Source organism: Heteronotia binoei, chromosome 17 (assembly GCF_032191835.1).
Source record: "Heteronotia binoei isolate CCM8104 ecotype False Entrance Well chromosome 17, APGP_CSIRO_Hbin_v1, whole genome shotgun sequence".
Taxonomy (NCBI): Eukaryota; Metazoa; Chordata; class Lepidosauria; order Squamata; family Gekkonidae; genus Heteronotia; species Heteronotia binoei.
The window spans coordinates 47381610-47394698 of NC_083239.1; the positions used below are offsets into that span (position 1 = coordinate 47381610).

Here is a 13089-nt window from a genome sequence, read left to right on the forward strand (position 1 = left end):
GCGAGCCTGGCAAAGCCAGCTGTGATGCAGAAGGAAGCAAGAGAGAGGGAGAAGGAAACACATGACAGCCAGTTGCTCGGGGGCTTGATAGGAGCCCTCGGGGGGCCTGATTCAGCCCCCAAACTGCATGTTTGACACCCTCGATCTAGAACCTATTTACTTGCCTTTCATGATAGCTGTAAAACTCTCCCCCGACACCAGTTCAAAGGAATCTTTCTTCCTGTCGGCTTTCTTCGTTCTCCAACTTTCACCCCCGTGCATTGAAAAGGGGCATATTATGGCATGAATTAATTCCATCTTGGTTACCAGCAATGCACCCGGACGCTCCAGAGCCTTTGCTAGCTCCTTCACAGCCGCCCTTTCCCAGTCTCAACTCTCCTTCCATCTTTCAGACAGCAGCTGCATCGGTCTGCAGTCGAAGAACTAGACCGAAGTCCAGCAGCGCATTTCAGACCGACAAGGTTTGCAGGGTGTAAGCGGCTTTTTGTGTAGCAGGAGCTCCTTTGCATATTAGGCGACACCCCCCTGATGTAGCCAATCCTTTTGGAGCTTCCAGGGCCTCTTCGTACAGGGCTTCGTAAGCTCCACGAGGATTGGCTACATCAAGGGGGGTGCAGCCTAATATGCAAAGGAGGTTTTTGCTACAACCCCCCCCCCTGGATATAAGCTATCAAAAGTCAAAGCTTCCCTCGCCAGCTTTAGCTCTTGAAAGCTTATACCCCCCCCCAAAAAATCTTGTTGGTTCCTCTAATGCAGCGGTCCCCAACCGTTTAGGCACCAGGGACTGGTTTTGTGGAAGACAATTTTTCTACGGGGCAGAGGTGGGCGATGGTTTCAGGATGATACGATTGTGCACTTTATTTCTATTTAGTGTGGTGGTGAAGCGTGCAGACTCTTACCTGGGAGAACCGGGTTTGATTCCCCACTCCTCCCCTTGCAGCTGCTGGAAAGACCTTGGGTTAGCCATAGCTCTGGCAGAGGTTGTCCTTGAAAGGGCAGACTCTTATCTGGGGAGAACCGGGTTTGATTCCCCACTCCTCCCCTTGCAGCTGCTGGAATGACCTTGGGTTAGCCATAGCTCAGGCAGAGGTGGTCCTTGAAAGGGCAGACTCTTATCTGGGAGAAGCGGGTTGGATTCTCCCACTCCTCCCCTTGCTGCTGCTGGAATGGCCTTGGGTCACCCATAGTTCTGGCAGAGGTGGTCCTTGAAAGGGCAGACTCTTATCTGGGAGAACCGGGTTGGATTCTCCCAACTCCTCCCCTTGCTGCTGCTGGAATGGCCTTGGGTCACCCATAGCTCTGGCAGAGGTGGTCCTTGAAAAGGCAGCTGCTGTGAGAGCTCTCTCAGCCCCACCTACCTCACAGGGTGTCTGTTGTGGGGGAGGAAGGTAAAGGAGATTGTGAGCTGCTCTGAGACTCTAAAATTCAGAGTGGAGGGCAGGATATAAATCCAATGTCTTATTATTACTACATTATAATATAGAATGAAATAATTATGCAACTCGCAGCCCAGTTGCTAACAGGCCATGGCCCGTGGTACTGGTCCACTGCCCAGGGGTTAGGGACCCCTGCTCAAATGGGGCCACTGGACTCGAATCTAAGTATAATTCTTCTTGTTGAGTCCGCCTTTCATCCTTCCGAGGTCGGGAAAAGGAGTATCCAGCTTGCTGGGGGGGAGGGGGAGTGTAGAGGACTGGGGAAGGCAATGGCAAATCACAAATGGGAGGAACAGTGGCTCAGTGGTAGAGCATCTACTTGGTTAGCAGAAGATCCCAGGTTCAATACCCGGCATCTCCAACTAAAAAGGATCCAGGCAAGAAGGCGTGAAAAACCTCAGCTGGAGACCCTGGAGAGCAGGGGAGGGGTGGCGCCTTAGTGGTAGAGCATCTGCTTGGTAAGTGGAAGGTCCCAGGTTCAATTCCCAGCATCTCCAACTAAAAAGGGTCCAGGCAAGTAGGCGTGAAAAACCTCAGCTTGAGACCCTGGAGAGCCGCTGCCAGTCTGAGTAGACAAGACTGACTTTAATGGACCGAGGACCTGATTCAGTATAAGGCAGCTTCATATGTCCATATATATGTCCACCCTGTAAAAAGTCTGCCGTGACAATGTCATGATCCAATGTCACCCGAGTCAGAAACGACTGGTGCTTGCACAGGGGACTACCTTTACCTATCCTTTCTATAATAAAACTGTACAAATAGACAGTTTTCCTGTACCACCCATACATCAACTATGCAGTCTTGAGGGAGGGGGATGAGTGCAGAACGGGACGCAGCTCTGGAACTCCAGATCGGTGAAAGCTGCTTGTTTACCATTTTAACATAGGTTAGAGAGTTGAACTACGAGTTGGCCCCGCCCCTTGGAGATATGCCCAGTCCTGTGACCGAGAGCTCAGAGAAGGCTAGGGTTTGTGAGGGTTTTCCAGACAGCCTAAGACCCAATTATACCTACTGGTATATTCATAATTATGAAAATTCGTACCATTGCCCTTGACCTAGGTCAGGGGTGGCCAAAGTTGCTTAACGTAAGAGCCACACGGAATAAATGTCAGATGTTTGAGAGCTGCAAGGAAGGCAAATAGATGGAGTGAGGAGGGAGAGAAAGGCAGAAAGAAAGCAACTTTTTTCCAAGCTCCCAGCTGGCTTGGCAAAGGGATTTAGAGAGAAACACGCCTTCTCCAAGCAGGCCGACAGGGTGGTGAGAGCCACACAATGTGTGTGAAAGAGCTCCCGAGCCACAGTTGGCCACCCCTGGCATAGGTAAACCTCCCCCTCCTGAAAAAGCCCAATTCCTTCATTAACACGAGCCACGGAGATGAACTGGGAGGTCGGTCCCTGATGGTTACAGGCCATTGGCCGCCCACTCTGGGCCCTAAAGCTGCCAGCTCGCTTAGGAAAGCGGGATGGAGAGAGGCAGTGGCCGCAACAGCAAGACTTGGCCAGCGCTGTGCTCAAGGTCACACAGCGCTATATGAGCAAAATTAACAGGCCTTCATGCCATAAAGTGATATTAAATATTTCCTGTTCATGTAATTCACATTTGCAAAAGCATTCCGACAATTCCACCCCACACAGAAATCCCCATACGTAAAAACAACTCATGAAATTCTTAATTTTGCTCGTGTGGTGAGTCACCTTGAACGTGGGTCCCCCCGCCCCCCGTATTTAACACTTTATACACCAGGGGTGGCCAACGGTAGCTCTCCAGAAGTTTTTTTTGCCTATCAGCCCCAGCCAGCATAGCCAATGGCTGGGGCTGATGGGAGTTGTAGGCAAAAAAAAATCTTGAGCGCTACTGTTGGCCACTCCTGTTATACACCATGTTCCCATTTTTTTCCCCCCTTTGGGCATTGAGTGTGGCGTAGCTGTGAATTTCCAGCAGTGCTGAGGGGGTAAGACTAGATGACCCCGGGGGGCACCTCCCGACCCCATGCATTATATGAACATATGAAATCCTTGTGAAAGTTTTCTTCTTCGGTTGCAAAAGCATTCAACACACAGCCTGAAGGCTATTAAGAGAAGTCGCCGTTTCTGGCTTTTGACGGGGGTTTATTTTTTTTTCTTTTAAACATCTTAAAAACGAAGAACAGCAATGTACAACGGTTATTACATAGTGGGATTCCAGGGAGGGAGGGAGATCCAGTGAACCAGCGGGATGGGAGGTAAGCCAGTACACGCGCTGTGCCCGAGCAGAGTCTAGTGGCGGTAGTGAGGGCTCCGGGACCGGGACCGTGAATGCCTGTGAGGATGCAAAAGGAGGAAAATGAGTTAGTACAACAGGCACACAGTGCGAGTCCAGACTCGGGTTCTCCGCTCCCGTTTTCTATCACGACTGGGTGGATGATGCCTTTGGCCATCGTGCCAAGCCGGTGTTAAACCTGAGCCCGTGCAACCCCCCGTGTCCGCCTTGTTCCCCCCTCCGGTTTGAAGAATTAGAAGATGATGATATTGGATTCATATCCCGCCCTATGCTCTGAATCTCAGAGGTCACAATCAGTGTTCCCTCTGAGTTAGCATGAGCTAGCTCATAGATTTTTAGCCTCCAGCTCAGAAATTTTTGTCTTAGCTCAGGAAAACTGACCCCAGAGCATAGTAATTTCTGCAGCAGCTCACAACTTTAATGCCAGCAGCTCACAACTTTAATGCCAGTAACTCACAAAGTAGAATTTTTGCTCACAAGACTGCAGCTTAGAAGGAACATCGGTCACAATCTCCTTTACCTTCCTTCCCCCCACAACAGACACCCTGTGAGGTGGGTGGGGCTGAGAGCTCTCACAGAGGCTGCCCTTTCAAGGACAACTCCCACGAGAGCTATGGCTGACCCAAGGCCATTCCAGCAGGTGCAAATGGAGGAGTGGGGAATCAAACTCGATACTCCCAGCACACTTAACCACTACACCAAACTGGCTCTCTTTTGTGTAGTGGGTAAGTGCGCGGACTCTTATCTGGGAGAACCGGGTTTGATTCCCCACTCCTCCACTTGCGGCTGCTGGAATGGGCCTTGGGTCAGCAATAGCTCTCATGGGAGTTGTCCTTGAAAGGGCAGCTTCTGGGAGAGCTCTCTCAGCCCCACCTACCTCACAGGGTGTCTGTTGTGCGGAGGAGAAGGTAAAGGAGATTGTGACAGCTCTGAGACTGTGAGATTCAGAGTATAGGGCGAGATATAAACCCAATATCTTCTTAGCTTCTGTGATCTGACAAGATCAGGCTTGTCTGGGCTATCCAGATGAGGGCTAAGGCACCCTTGGCATTTGTACATCAAGGATAACAGAACTGAGCCTTATAGCACCATTCCTTCAGCGGGCTCCATGTCAAGTCCCAGCCCTGGGTGCAAACGTTGGTGGCTTTATGGCTCTGAAGGCAGCCTGAATGTTCCAGACTGGCACCGGGGGGGGGGGAGGAAGCAGTCCCATTTCTGTTGCTACAACAAAAGGGGAAGTAGAACTTCGAGTGACTCTCTGTGCTTTTAACTCGTCCCAAGAGAACATCTCGCAAGGATTTGGTCTCCGTGATATGAGGAGAAACACAAATAAGGCAAAATAAGTTGTGGCCTTGTGCCGTTAACAGCGGTGACAATTGCAGAGACTCCCCCTCCCCCCGGTTTGTGAGATCGCGATCCACAGTCGACACTAAACCCGAACGGAAAAAACCCCACGTGCAGAGCAGCAGAATGCAGAAGGGGAAAGGGCCGTTCAAAACAGTCGTGCTGCTTTCCCCCCAAGCTTTTGTTGTCTTTGGCAACAGGCCGGCTGCTGCCCCCCTCCCCCCAAATAAAGCTGTGAAAGCAAAAACAGGATTTACCTCCTCGAAGAACTATATTCTCGACCTGAAAGACAGAAAGATACATGGTCAAGCTGCGTCCCTGGCATCATAAGAACATAAGAGAAGCCATGTTGGATCAGGCCAATGGCCCATCCAGTCCAACACTCTGTGTCACACAGTGGCAAAAAATTTTACATATACACACACACTGTGGCTAATAGCCACTGATGGACCTCTGCTCCATATTTTTATCTAAACCCCTCTTGAAGGTGGCTATGCTTGTGGCCGCCACCACTTCCTGTGGCAGTGAATTCCACATGTTAATCACCCTTTGGGTGAAGAAGTACTTCCTTTTATCCATTTTAACCTGGCTGCTTAGCAATTTCATCGAATGTCCACGAGTTCTTGCATTGTGAGAAAGGGAGAAAAGTACTTCTTTCTCTACCTTCTCCATCCCATGCATAATCTTGTAAACCTCTATCATGTCACCCCACAGTCGACGTTTCTCCAAGCTAAAGAGGCCCAAGCGTTTCAACCTTTCTTCAGTTCACTGAACTCTGGGGCTGCTAACCTTTTTGGAAGCCATGGGCGTCTCCGGAATTTTAAGACAGGGAGGTGAACACAACCCCCCAAAATGGCTGCCATGGGAGATGCAGCAAAAATCAAAAATGGCAGCCTCAGATGGCGGAACCAAATGTAACACTTCCCCCCTTACTTTGCTAAAGGACCACAAAAGGGAAATGGAAAGAAAGGAATGGAAGCCCTGGGTAAAGGAGGAAGAAAGAGAAGGGAAAGGCCTGAAGAGAGACTGGAACCACAAGCCAACCTCCAAAATGGCCACCGTGGGAGATGGAGCAAAACCATGTATTCCAGGCCTTCATCAGCAATGGTTACCAAGTTTAAAAGAACCTGGTCTCCTATTTTAAATTACTTGCCAAAGAACAGAGAAATTCCAAAAGAAATTTTAACCTATTATACTTAATTTCACTATGACTGTTAGCCGCCCTGAGTCTGCTTTTGGAATGGGCGGGATATAAATCGAAGGTAGGTAGGTAGGTAAATAAATAAATAAATAAAAACTTCCCTCCTTACTTTGCTAAAGGATCACAGAAGGGAAATGGAAAGAAAGGAATGGAAGCCCTGGGAAGAAGATTGAGAAAGAGAAGGGAAAGGCGTAAAGAGAGACTGGAACAAGCCTAGGCTTATGAGTCCTCTTAATCCTCAGTGGTTTCCACTGCACAGAAAACCTTCTCATTTGAATGGGCCAGCCAATAACAAGCCTGGCCTTATAAAGGCCCCTCCCACTTCCTAAAAAGCTTGTCTAGTGCCATAGCACTGGTGGGCACCACGTTGGGGATCTCTAGCCTAGCTAGATTTGTCCTGCTTCCAAGATCCCGCTTTAGAGGATTCCTGGTTTTCTCGTGGCAGCCAGGAAGTGACAGAAAAGGAGCCTGGACCAAAAGGACTTCAAGAACAACAGCCGTTAAAGGATGGATCTAAAACAGGGGTGGGGAACCTCCGTCCCGAGGGCCGTATGTGGCCCTCGAGGTCACTTGGTGTGGCCCTCGGGGATTGCTGGGCCGAACCAAGCCATGTGGCAGCCTCTCTGGGGCCTGGCTGGCCAGCGAGGATCGTGGGGGCCCAGATATACTGTGCGGCAGCCTCTCTGGGGCCTGGCTGGCCAGCCAGAATTGCTGCAGGGCCTGGAAAAGTGACTGTCACAGTTCAGTTTGCACTTGATTATCCCAGATGCTGTGGCCTAATATGCTAATATTAGGGGATGTGGTCTAATATGCTCCTGATGGGCTTTTTCTACAAAAAAGCCCTGGACCTATGCATTTGCCTAGGGTGGCAGGCCGGGTGAGTGTGTGTGTGTGTGCGCGCCAGATTAGGCTCTCCTCTCATGACTTCAAATAGAAAAACAATTATTTGCACTAATTTTGTTGGCCTGAATCATTCTCCCTCAGCGGAGCACTGTTTTTTAAGTTGATAATTTTTTATGGCCCACGAATGATGTTATAAATATCCATATGGCCCTTGGCAGAAAAAAGGTGCCCCACCCCAATCTAAAGGCTGCAGGGCGTCCTCTGCCATCATTTTTTTAAGAACAGAAGCTGCTTTTGGGGCCCAAGAGTTCCAACCATTGCAGCTGTCGTTGCCTGTGCCCCCAAGAGCAGACGCCAGGCTTGAGAGCCAAATCTATTCCTCAACCATCTGGGTCCAGACAGGTCAGAGCAACAGGTTGACCTGCCAACTATGACAGTCACTGTATCCTACCCCAGCCCTTTGGGAAGCAGACAAGGGGCATGGGATCGTTTGGCCCAGACAGCACTAAGTCCATCAGGTGAGAACATAAGAGAAGCCATGTTGGATCAGGCCAATGGTCCATCCAGTCCAACACTCTGTGTTACACAGTAGCCAAAAAACCCAGGTGCCATCAGGAGGTCTACCAGTGGGGCCAGAACACTGGAAGTCCTCCCACTGTGCCCCCCCCCCCCGCAAGCACCCAGAATACAGAGCATCACTGCCCAGACAGTTCCAATGATAAGCTGTGGCTAATAGCCACTGATGGACCTCTGCTCCATATTTTTATCAATCCCTCTTGAAGCTGTCTATGCTTGTAGCCACCGCCACCTCATGCGGCAGTGAATTCCACGTGTTCATCACCCTTTGGGTTGAAGAAGACGTTCCTCTTATCTATTCTAATCTGACTGACTTCGAGTGCCCACGAGTTCCTGTATTGTGAGAGGGGGAGAAAGGACTTCTTTCTCTACTGCAGGTGGGGCTCTGGATCTCAGCAGAAGTCTCGCTGGGAGAGTCGGTCCTCCAAAGAAGTGCAACCCTCCCCTCCTGCTCGGTACACCCTAGGTCCCGGATAAGTCCCGGATACTCACTGTAACGGGGGGAAGGAGACCGGCTCTGGCGGCTGTACTGTCGCTCCCATTCCTCCCGCTCCTTTCTCTGCGCTCGCGCTCCCTGCCGAGAAAAACACCGGGGAAGGGGAGGAGGAAGCAGGGCGTTAAAGGCGTGGGCACTCAACCCACCCCTTCCCCGCTAAGCTCCTCCCCACCGCTTCATGCCGAGAGGACGGGGAGGGAAACCACAAGAGGCATTACTTCATCCTGATCTTCCGAGCCATGGCACGCAACTCATCTTCTCGCTCCTGGAAGAGAGAAGGCGGGACGCCAATCAGCCGAAGGGCAAATCCCAGAAGAGGGGGGCGGCAAAGCCATCTCCTTTCCTACATTCCTGGAAGCAAGCTAGTTTTTTTCCCAGCTGTCGTCTCCTGGCTATCCCGCCACTGGGAGCGGCCCATCTCACACAAACCAGAGCCAGGGCCTTTTCCGTCGTGCTCCAGTTCAGCAGAAATGGGCTCTCTGAAGAGATGAGAGGGGAGCCCTCCTTGGAGACCTTCAGGAGGAACGGCAAGGCCCGTCTGTTCGCCAGGGCTTTCGAGGGAGTTTGAACTGGGAGACATCTTTTAAGGGGAGGAGAGAGACTTGGGGTTCACTATCTTATTTTTGGTTTTAACTGGGAACGTCTTTCTTATCGTCCGCCTCCTTGGATCGCAAGGAAAGGGTCATGGTTAGAGCCTTGAGAAAAGCTCAAAGTAAAACACTGGCGAGAAGTCTGGCAAGCCTGCCTCTAGAACAAACTCGTACATTCTGCACCAAGGAGGCCGCTGCTTCTGCAACAGGAATAAATAATGCAGACCGGCATTCCGGGCCCGGAGACTGCCAGATCATTTTACTATGGGGAGGGAATCTGCAGATATTTTTTCTTCTGCTGATCCTTGAACGTGCGGTGCGCTTTCTGCCAAATCAGACCGCTAGTCCTCTCTAGCACATTTGGTACCTACACACTTGCACCTCCGGTGACCACTGGCATGACAGAAAGCGCCGTCGAGCCAGCTTGTGGCCTGCAGTGGAGACTAACAGTGCCTGAAGACTTTAACAGAGCTTAAAGACTAACAGAGGTGCTTTGCCACTGCCTGATTCTGCACAGGGACCCTGACTACCTTGGTGGTCTCCCATCCAGATCATAACCGGGACTAACCTTCCTTAGCTTCCAAGAGATACCGTATTTTTCGGTCCATAAGATGCTCCGGACCATAGGACGCACCTTCCTCCTGGGGGGAGATCCGCTGCCTCCGCCTCCAATCCTGGCGCTTCCCCCGTGGCTGCCTGCCTGGCTCCAGCTCTGCTTCCAGCAAGCGCTGGGATCGCTCCACGCTGCCCCCACTGCAAACCCAGCACTTCGCGTGCTTCCTCCATGCCTGTCTGCCTGGCTCCAGCTCTGACGCTTACAGCAAGCGCCAGGGTCGCTCCCTCCGCCCTCCGATCCCGGTGCTTGCTGTAAGCGTCAGAGCTGGACCAGGCAGACAGGCACGGAGGAAGCACGTTGCCCCCTCCGCAGCCGGCGCTCGCGAAGCGCTGGGTTTGCGGTGGGGGCAGCGTGGAGCGATCCCAGCGCTTGCTGGAAGCAGAGCTGGAGCCAGGCAGGCAGGCGCGGGGGAAGCGCCAGGATCGGAGGTGGAGGCCGCGGATCAGCCCCCCCCCCCCCCGGAGGAAGGTATGTCCTATCGTCCCTTCGCTCCGTAAGACACACACACTTCCCTCCCACTTTTTTTTGGGGGGGGGAAGTGTGTCTTATGGTCCGAAAAATACGGTAACTGGATCGGGTGAACCGGAGCTATCCAGGTCAGGGCTCAAAAGCAACGTTATGTATCAAGAGAGATAAACGCAGACTGAAATCCGGCCGGCCGTTCTTGCTTCAGCCCATCAACTACACTCACTATAGCACAATCCTCATTTGCTCTTTGCTGCCGAATCTCTCCACCGCGCACCGTTTTATTCCGCTCGCAGAGGAGGGCTTTTTTTTTCCTGATTCGCGTTTGCCGCTTACCTGTCTTTCATGCTCCTGCTGCATCATCTTCTCCTGGGCGGCTTTTTTATCGGCTTTGACTGGAGAGGGGGGAAAGGAGGCAGAGAGGTGAATCCGGGAGGGGGAGCGGGGAAGGAAGAAAAGAGAGAGGAGGAGGAGAAGAGAGAGGATTTCCCCTGCCCATCGCCCTCCCCGTTGCTTACACTGCGGTTAAGCGCCTTCTGCATGCGCAGCTTCAGTTTCTCCTGCGGGGTCAGCTTTGGCTACGAGGTAAACAGAACACTGTCAAGGGCCTGCGGTCCCAGGCCTAGGGGCAAAGCAAACCAGAATGGCACACGCGCACGGGAAAGGCCTCCGAGATGGTCCAAAGAACAGTGGCTATTACAGCAGAGATCCAACGTTTCAGCCTCGGAGGTGGGGAAGGACGACAACTAAATATCCTCCGCAAGAAGGAAGTCAGAGGCTAAAAGGACATCCCCACGGCAACAAGCAATCCCCTTCCTAAGGAGACAGCTGCCCGTACCGCATGCCTTCTCGGTGGTGGCCCCTTGGCTTGGTAGAAAGGCCTGCCTGAGGAGGTCAGGAAGGCTCCTACTTGCCTATGGAAAATTTAATTATTCAAGGAGGGTTTTCTACACAGAGAGTGTCCTAAACGATCCGCAATGTCGCTTGGATAAATTATTACAAAGCCTGGTCTATTCTACACCTTGCTGGAGGCTGGGTCCTGCTGTAAAGTTTTTGCATCATTTAATGTTTCCTGGTAAATTACTCAGGCTTCCCCTCACTTCTGTTCCCTTAAAATTCTGACTGGTTCTACAATCCTAATCCCTATTGCATCGTTCACTGAATGCCCCATCCTGTCAAATGTATTGACTCACTCTGTGCAATCTGCCTTTGGGCCCACTGACAAAAGAGGAGAATAAATAACACATACACATATCAGGAGTCCAGTGTTCCTTGATCTTGTATAATACCTGTTGCACTTTCTGATGTATTCCTCATTTTGATATGGTTGAATAGTAGCAAGGTATTTAGTATAACCTACAGCCTGTACATCTGTTAAAACTAAGAGTACTATTACGTATTCTAGTGATGAGGAGAAAAAAATGATGATTCTGTTTACTTTCCCCCCTTTTCCCCTCCCGTTTCTGTATTCCCTTACCCCTCCACTTTTCAAAATTCCAGTAAGATATATATATAAGCCAGGAGTCCAGTGTTCCCTCTAAGCTGAGTTAGCGTGAGCCAGCTCACAGATTTTTAGCCTCCAGCTCACACACTTTTGTCTTAGCTCAGGAAGGAGGACCCCAGAGCACAGTAATTGATGCAGGAGCTCACAACTTTAATGCCAGTGGCTCACAAAGTAGAGTTTTTGCTCACAAGACTCTGCAGCCTAGAGGGAACATTGCAGGAGGCAGCCCGGATTCCATCACTCTTGCTGCAGAAAAGAAACACGAGAGCGAGGAGGGCTACCAAGATGATGATGGGGTTGGATTTATATCCTGCCCTCTACTCAGAGTCTCAGAGGGACCTACAATCTCCTTTCCCTTCCTCCCCCCCTCCACAACAGACACCCTGTGAGGTGGGTGGGGCTGAGAGGGCTCTCCCAGAAGCTGCCCTTTCAAGGACAACCTCTGCCAGAGCTATGGCTGACCCAAGGCCATGCCAGCAGGTGCAAGTGGAGGAGTGGGGAATCAAACCCGGTTCTCCCAGATAAGAGTCTGCCCTTTCAAGGACAACCTCTGCAGAGCTCTGGCTGACCTGAGGCCATTCCAGCAGCTGCGAGTGGAGGAGTGGGGAATCAAACCCGGTTCTCCCAGATAAGAGCCTGCCCTTTCAAGGACAACCTCTGCCAGAGCTATGGCTGGCCCAAGGCCATGCCAGCAGGTGCAAGTGGAGGAGTGGGGAATCAAACCCGGTTCTCCCAGATAAGAGTCTGCCCTTTCAAGGACAACCTCTGCCAGAGCTCTGGCTGACCTGAGGCCATTCCAGCAGCTGCGAGTGGAGGAGTGGGGAATCAAACCCGGTTCTCCCAGATAAGAGCCTGCCCTTTCAAGGACAACCTCTGCCAGAGCTATGGCTGACCCAAGGCCATTCCAGCAGCTGCAAGTGGAGGAGTGCGGATCAAACCCGGTTCTCCCAGATAGGAGTCTGCCCTTTCAAGGACAACCTCTGCCAGAGCTATGGCTGACCCAAGGCCATTCCAGCAGCTGCAAGTGGAGGAGTGGGGAACCAAACCCGGTTCTCCCAGATAAGAGTCCGCACACTTAACCACTACGCCAAACTGGAGCACCTTCCCTGACTGGAAAGGCTTTTTGGTTTAGAGAAGAGAGAATGAAGAGGGGGACACGACAGAGGTTTATCAAAGGATGCCTGGGTGGAGAGAGTGGACAAAGGGAACTCTCCCCCCCCCCAAGGGACTAGAACTCGAGGGCATCCAATGCAGCTGATGGGCAGGAGGTTCAGGACAGACAAATAAAGAGAATAATTAAAGTGGGAGATTCACAGCCAGAGGATGCAGCACAAGAATCAACAGCTTGAAAAGGAGAATAAATTCACGGAGGATAAATCTATCAATGGCTTCTAGCTGTGGTGGCGGAGGGGAACGTCCCCATTCAGAAGCACTGAACCTCTGAATCCCAGAGCCAGCAGGCAACCTCAGGAAGACACCAGCCTCTACTCCAGGGGCGGGGAACCTCTATCCCGAGGGCCGTATGTGGCCCTCGAGGTCACTTGGTGTGGCCCTTGGGGATTGCTGGGCTGAACTGAGCCATGTGGCAGCCTCTCTGGGGCCTGGCTGGCCAGCGAGGATCGTGGGGCCCAGCCGCACTGTGCAGCAGCCTCCCCAGGGCCAGGCAGGGATCACAGGGCCCAGATGTACTGTGCGGCAGCCTCCCTGGGGCCTGGCTGGCCGGCCAGAATTGCTGCAGGACCTGGAAAAGTGACT

General features: G+C 51.8%; 1 protein-coding gene across 1 annotated transcript in view; it reads right to left on the minus strand.

Annotated features, from left to right (window-relative positions):
* Nucleotides 1-3564: 3564 nt before the first annotated feature.
* The window catches only part of CLASRP (CLK4 associating serine/arginine rich protein), a 50596-nt gene continuing 41071 nt past the window's right edge, over nt 3565-13089 (minus strand). The window contains 7 exon segments of the mRNA XM_060258162.1: nt 3565-3738; nt 5301-5325; nt 8156-8221; nt 8224-8237; nt 8378-8424; nt 10167-10225; nt 10351-10408. Of these exon segments, the coding sequence (XP_060114145.1) occupies nt 3696-3738; nt 5301-5325; nt 8156-8221; nt 8224-8237; nt 8378-8424; nt 10167-10225; nt 10351-10408 (312 nt within the window). The 3' untranslated portion in view covers nt 3565-3695.